The sequence below is a fragment of the Giraffa tippelskirchi genome, chromosome X, assembly GCF_054371585.1.
Source record: "Giraffa tippelskirchi isolate mGirTip1 chromosome X, T2T-mGirTip1v1.2.pri, whole genome shotgun sequence".
NCBI classification, from domain to species: domain Eukaryota; kingdom Metazoa; phylum Chordata; class Mammalia; order Artiodactyla; family Giraffidae; genus Giraffa; species Giraffa tippelskirchi.
The window spans coordinates 12,737,252-12,744,392 of NC_137289.1; the positions used below are offsets into that span (position 1 = coordinate 12,737,252).

The 7,141-nt window shown below is 40.1% G+C and overlaps 1 protein-coding gene across 1 annotated transcript; it reads right to left on the minus strand.

Moving 5' to 3' along the window:
• Positions 1 to 2,859: 2,859 nt before the first annotated feature.
• Positions 2,860 to 6,323, minus strand: LOC145535832 (uncharacterized protein CXorf66 homolog). The gene is made up of 3 exons (XM_081564171.1): positions 6,167 to 6,323; positions 5,320 to 5,473; positions 2,860 to 3,889 (listed from the first exon to the last, which is right to left on the minus strand). Exons 1-3 carry the CDS (start codon positions 6,306 to 6,308, stop codon positions 3,046 to 3,048), a joined length of 1,140 nt encoding a protein of 379 aa, XP_081420297.1. The 5' UTR covers positions 6,309 to 6,323; the 3' UTR covers positions 2,860 to 3,045.
• Positions 6,324 to 7,141: the final 818 nt, after the last annotated feature.

Genomic DNA, 7,141 nt, shown 5'->3' on the forward strand with positions numbered 1-7,141 from the left:
AGTGGAGGTGATGGAATTCCAGTTGATCTATTTCAATTCCTGAAAGATGATGCTGTTAAAGTGCTGCACTTAATATGCCAGCAAATTTGGAAAATTCAGCAGTGGCCACAGGACTGGAAAAGGTCAGTTTTCATTCCAATCCCAAAGAAAGGTAATGCCCAAGAATTCTCAAGCACACTATTGCACTCATCTCACATGCTAGTAAAGTAATAATTTATATTAAGGAATTATTATTACATTTTATATGAAATTATAATATTGTGTTTATGTGTTTTTTTAATTTGTTATCTTTTAGAGATACAAATGGGAGGGCAATGGATAGAAGTTTAAATGAAACAGAACTGACCATGTACTGATAACTGTTGAATCTAAGCAGTGTTTATATGGGCATCCATTCATACTTCTTGTTCTACTTTTCTGTTTGAACTGTTTTTCATACTAAACCATAAAAATTTGATCAGATTTTTGCTTCTATTTGTGAATTTTAAAAAGACAAGGCTAACCCAGAACAGTCCTAACCCTTTACAGTTTATCTTTTCAAAAAGAGTAATTCCAGTAGGAAGTCAAGTCTGTAGCTCCCACAATGCTTTTTGAATGTATATTCCACCTCTTAAAACTTTTATGAATCAGCAGCTATTTTGTGCTATCTGTGAATTTCATTACGACCTTACAGACCCCACCAGGATACTACCAGTAGAGGCAGAGACTGTGAGGCAGTCAGATCTGAATGAACACAAGACATCTTGTTATGCTCCTGGTAGGTTAGGAGGATGGTCCAGATTGATTAAAAGTCAAGTAGGGATTTTGCTGACAGCAGTGGACTGGGTGATCTGTGAATAAACAGATACCCTAGAAACTGGCAGTGAGAAGGTAGTACAGCATAATGAAAATTTGAACATAAGCCAATCATAGATTCATATCTTGATTCAATCAATTGCTAGATGTGATATTACTATATGTTACAGAGCATCAGTTAACTCATGTAATATTCCATATAATAGGGGATTGTTGGAGATTAAATAAAACATGTAAAATGTGAGGAAAGTGTTAACACAGCAGGTATGGTTGTTTGGTCTTTGTATGTCAAGGGAACTGGAAACCATGATTTGACTATTGGCCAACCCTGGGGAAATGTTCTAATGTTAATCAGTTGATGATCATGTTTTGTTCACCTGATTGTTTTGCACAAACATCAACATCGATAACATGCATCTAGTGTCTTTGGGATCCTGAGTTTCACTTGCCATAGCTAGTCATGGAACATGATGCACCTATGGGACCCATTCTCAATAAAAGCCTCAGATGCTGAGGCTTCCCTGGGCAGAGACATGTCGCACACTAGTGCAACTCTCTAGTTTGTTGCTAGAGAAGAGAGCATGTCCTAGGTGGCCCCAGAGGGGCAAGTACTCAAAAATATGTGTCCAAACTCTCTGATTCCTCTTAATAGACATCTTTTTCCTGTTGGTCTTGGTTTGTATATTTTTGCTCTAATAAACCTCAGCCATGAGTATAATCTACTTTTGAATCTTGTGAATCCTTCTGCTAAATCAGCAAAATTGAGGGGAGGGTGGCCCTCAGATATCTCGGACGTAAAGGGACTAGTACAATGTCTGGCAAGTAGTACACATCCAGTATATGCTAGCTATGGAATTTAACTGATCCTGCTGGATGTGACAGGGGACTGACCTCACTGTACTAGAGTATAGGCTGGGACTACAAGATTTTGTCTGCTTTTCTGAACCGTGCTCTTGGAAGTGGGTAAGGGTAACCTGTCATCAGTGGGGAAGTTGGAAAATGTTAACTCCAAGGTTTTCCCCTGGCCTCCCAGCCCTGTTGATTCCAAGTGGGAAGGTACCATGTGAAGAAAATTGGTAGATATCCGACCTCTAACTGGGGCATTCTGACAATGCACAACAGGGCAAACTCTTTTTAACATTTTGAAAGATAACAAAAAGAATCAAAACCTTTAGCATTGGTGCTGGAGACTGGACCCTTACTTTGGTGACAGTAACCAGAGGCAGTGGTATTATGAATGACTATTGGGACTTCCCTAGTGGTCCAGTGGCTAAAACTCCACACTCCCAATGCAGGGGGCCTGGGTTCTATCCCTGGTCAGGGAACTAGATCCTACATGCTGCAACTAAGAATTTGCATGCCACAAATAAGAACTGGTATGGTCAAATAAATATTTTTTTAAAAAAAGGAAATGACTATCAGGAATTTCCCCAATGCACCAGAACCAAGCACACAGAGCCATTTCTGCCACACACTGGGCACCACAGAAAGACAGTCTTAAACTGTGAGGACTGTATATCAACATTAAAAAAATAGCTAATTGGGTTGAGACTTCAATTGAGGGCTAATCCAAGGAAAAGAGGAGCCCAGGGTACCATCTTGCAATACCTTTCTATATTTGTGAGTGTGTGTGTGTGTGTGTGTGTGTGTGTGATTATGAATCCTGTCCAAGTGGTTGTGTGTGTCCAACTCTTTTCAACCCCATGGACTGTAGCCCTTCAGGCTCCTCTGTCCATGGGATTTCCCAGGCAAGAATACTGGAGTGGGTTGCTATTTCCTCCTCCAAAGGATCTTCCTGACCCAGAGATCGAACCCACATCTCCTGCATTGGCAAGATGACTCTTTACTACTGTGCCACCTGGGAAGCCCATCCAAGTGAACAGATATAAGTTGCTGCTGTTGTTGTTCAGGCCCCGAAGTCATGTTTGACTCTTTGCGACCCCATGAACTACAGCACGCCAGGCTTCCTTGTTCCTCACCACCTCCTGGAGTTTGCCCAAGCAGATCTAACATACCTCCAAAAGAGATTTATACCTCTAAAATGCAATAATAATTACAATAAAATCAGTTGTTATGTCACACATTTATTTACTATTTTTCAAGTAAATTGCCTCCAGCTGGATAGGTCTAATCTCAATAGTGTTCCCAAGTGGATTGTTCCTCTACCAGGTTCTTAAATATGGTGAGCATATAATAGTTGATAGAAGTTTGTTTCTTCTGCATGGGTGGTCCTTTTTTTTTTTTGAGCCCTTAATTATTTGGGGAGGCTTTATAGGTGGCTTCCTTGCATTTTATATTGCACATAATAGTCGTCTCCCTGTCACTCTCACTGTCACTGCTATATGTTGACAAACGGCTATCATTCATGTTGCCATACAGTACGTTGTCTTTGGGCTCTGTCTTGTGAGATGACTTGTAAAAGCACTTCAGTTTGCATGAAGAAAGTGGAACTGGAACATGTTTCATATTCTCTTCTGAAATATGAGTGATGAATGGCTCAGAAACACCACTGCAAACAACGCATTTTTGCTTGTAGCATTGACAAAACTTCACTGGTTGAGGCCTAGATAATATTTCTGCCTTACCTTCACTAGCCAGGCTTTTTGGTTTAAGATGTCTCCATAGTTTGGTCAGTTTCTCTATACTTGATTGGTCAGGGACACTTTGATTCTTTGGATAGGGTGGAGATGTTTTGGTTGGCTTGATCAGACATTGTAGACTTGATGGCCAAATTGTCTTGATGGCTTTCTTTGGATAGGACGGACTGACCTGACTGACTAGCTTATGGGCATGAGCCTGCCTATGTGCCTTTTTTGGATTGCGTGTTCTATGCAACTTTTCCTGAGGGAGTGATCCTAGCACTTTTTTGGGAGTTGATGGCTTGGATGGCTTTTGTTGACACAAGGGCCTGACTAACTTTTCTAAACTTGAAAGTACAGAGGCTTTTTGTGGACTTGAGGGCCCAGATGACTTATCTATACTAGATAGCGTGGATTGTTTTTCTGGATTGCCTGGACCAGCAGTTGGTGACTTGGAGTCAGTGAATGATATTTTAGATGATGTGGATGCTTTGGTGATGTCTTCTTTCTTGACCCTGAAAATACAGAAGATTTGGAGTATGACAATTTAAATCAGAAGAGTACTCTTGCTATCACTGGAAAACATGGGCTATTGTGTCAGTTTAGACGTCTGGTCTTTTTTTTGGCTCTAGTAGGAAAATTGAACACAGTAAGAATTGGAGAGTGGTGAAAACCATGACTCAGGTTACAGATTTGAACTCATGTTGAATGCTTTTTCTTTTTCTTAATTTTACTGTTTCAACCACAATAGATAACCATATAGTCATGTATGGAATGACACAAACTTGTTTCAAATCTACCATTGAGAGGGAGAGAGAATTTTATCTATTCCAGAAATTAAGCTTAAAAAAGCATTTAAAAAGTCACAAGTTGATATGCAAATGAGGCACAAAAGTCACAACATGTCACATAAAAACATCTTTAGATCAAATTTACTGTTTTCCTATCATATTTACACCATCAAATTTTGTATCCATGTATGTTTATACTCACAAGATTACTCTAAAACCAAAGGAATGCTGCTGCTGCTGCTGCTAAGGCGCTTCAGTCGTGTCCGACTCTGTGCGACCTCATAGATGGCAGCCCACCATGCTCCCTCGTCGCTGGGATTCTCCAGGCAAGAACACTGGAGTGGGTTGCCATTTCCTTCTCCAATGCATGAAAGTGAAAAATGAAAGTGAAGTTGCTCAGTCGTGTCCGACTCTTAGCGACCCCATGGACTGTAGCTTACCAGGCTCCTCCATCCATAGGATTCTCCAGGCAAGGGTAATGGAGTGGGTTGCCATTGCCTTCTCCACCAAAGGAATAGAACAGTGATATATTTCAGTCACCACTCCTTGGATTGGGAAATATTTAGGAACCCGGTATGTCAGACCCAGCTTGATCCTCCAATATGAAAGGCAGGGACTAGGATCACCGAACACAATAATTTTTCATGTTATTACATCTTAACATAGTAGCCTATCCAAAATGCATTACCATCTTTGGAATGCAGAGACCCAATTCATTCTCTTTCCACTGAGAAGATTTTGATTCTGTCTTATTTAGATAGTAATCCCCTCTTTTCCTAGATTCAATTTATAATGAAATTAGCAACTTGGGGCTCAACTGAACCCTGAGTAGGAGATAGTTTTGGCTAAAGTTGATAATGTACTTGAGATCATTTAAGAGCTTCATTTAAGTGAACATATCCAACCCACAAGATGTTGGTAGCTCTTTTGAAGTCTAAAGCTAAGGTTAAGTAACCATAACAACAGTGAATCCGTCTATGTTTCTGTGCATGCACGCATTCTCTCCGGCCCCCTGTATTTTTAATTCATAAGTGGAAGACTTATGTTGCTGCTATGGGGGCTTCCTCACTCTCACAGTTATAGAGTGATAGTGAAGAACACACGCACACCGCACCCCACTCCTTTTACTTTTAATTCAAAGGTGTAAGACTTACGTTGCTACTTTGCAGGCTTCCTCGCCCACACAGCGATAGCGAATAAAACAGTAACATCTTAAAATAAAGCTGATGATGAGGGTAACAGTTGTGGCAATGGGTAGGTGTTGCTGCACTCCGATTCTTCTCTGCCTGGATTCAACACGTGTAGCTACTGTGAAAGAAAATGTATCATCAGAACATGCGCTAGGTAACCAAGTCTGCTTCCATTTTGATGGGGTTGTTACTATAGGTCAAAGTCACATCTCATCATCAATTATTTCTTTAAGCATGATAAGCGTTCCACTGTCATTTTCCTTGCTCTAACACGTCCCCAGCCAGCCACAGTCTAGAAGCCAAATCTGGGAGCTATCTCTGGCTAATCAGTATAATTACCTATGTTACCCCACATCATGGCTTTTTCAACCCATTACCTAGGTTTTTGAGTGTGTGAATGTACTTGAGTGTTGATGTGTGTGTGAGAATGTGTATGGTGGGAAAAGGGATGGGACAAGAAAAAAACCATTCTTGAAACCCACTTTGTGTTAGGTACTATGCTAGATTCATTCATTCACATAGAATTTTCTAATTTGGCTGGTGGGGGGAGGAGGCAGGGGCTGGTGGATTGGGTGGGGAAGGGGAATGAAAGGGGACAGTATGACTGTACTCTTCATGTTTCTATGTTGTTTGGAATTTTTACATGGAAGTAAAACTCTCAGATGTTGTCTTAGAAATTCTCAAAGACCTACTCATAGTAAGGTAGAAGAAACAGCAGATTTCTTAAACACAGCTAGCTTGTCTAATTAAGTACTTGAATGTATTTAAATTAATAGATCATAGTTTCTAGTATTTAAGGTTAGATACATACCTGAAGTATCAGATCCATTGCTTTTGTGTCTATCTAAACAACTATTTGTCCAAATTGATAAAAGGAGGACATAAATGAAGAGATTCATGTCCAGGACCTTGTTGAAGGTTTCCTCTGTCAGGGAAACTGCTGGATTTAACATGGCTCAGCTTGCTTTAGGGGGCTATGACATCATAATCATTCTATGTCATATCCTGACAGCATAATCTCACCATGGGGAGGCATGAGCTCCCATGTACAAATATTATGAAAAGACTTTTAATCATTTATTTCTCCATTACATCAAATATTCTATCAAATTTGAATCAAAAAGTTTGAGACATTATTAAGCACAGAAGGCAGAGAAAATAGGTTAGCTCTAGATACTTTATTAAATGTTAAGGAAGCAACTTACAGCCTTGTAGTAGTTCTTACATGTTATAGAGGTTAAATCATCCTGGGGTATAAGCTTGTAGGAATTTTTATTACTAAAATTAAGATTTTGAATAGCCCTCAAGCTTTTTATTGAGCTGCTGTTAATGGGTACCACTAAAGACTTTCTGGCTAGAGAGTGACATGATGAGATTTCCACCTTAGAAAAACCCCTCTAGCTGTTGTATGGGGACTAGATTGCTGGGGTTAAAGTAATTTAGGCAATTTGAAGGCTGTTATGTAGGTCCAGCTGATAGAGGATGATGGCTTGAAGCAGAGTGGTAAAGATGGGGAGAAATTGATGCATTCAAGGAGTATTTTGATGTGGATAGGACTTGAGGAAGGGTAGGCCATGGGGCATGAAGGAGAGAAAGGTAACAAGCATGATTCATTGCTTCAACAAAAGCATGTTGGATTTCTATGGGACAAGAAGATTTCTGTTAAGCATGAGCATTTAAACAAGCACAGTCCCTGCCTTCAAGAGTTGGAAACTAATGGGAGAGACAGACACGTAAATAACCAATCACTAGGTTATGTAATGGGGCTTCCCTGGTGGCTCAGATG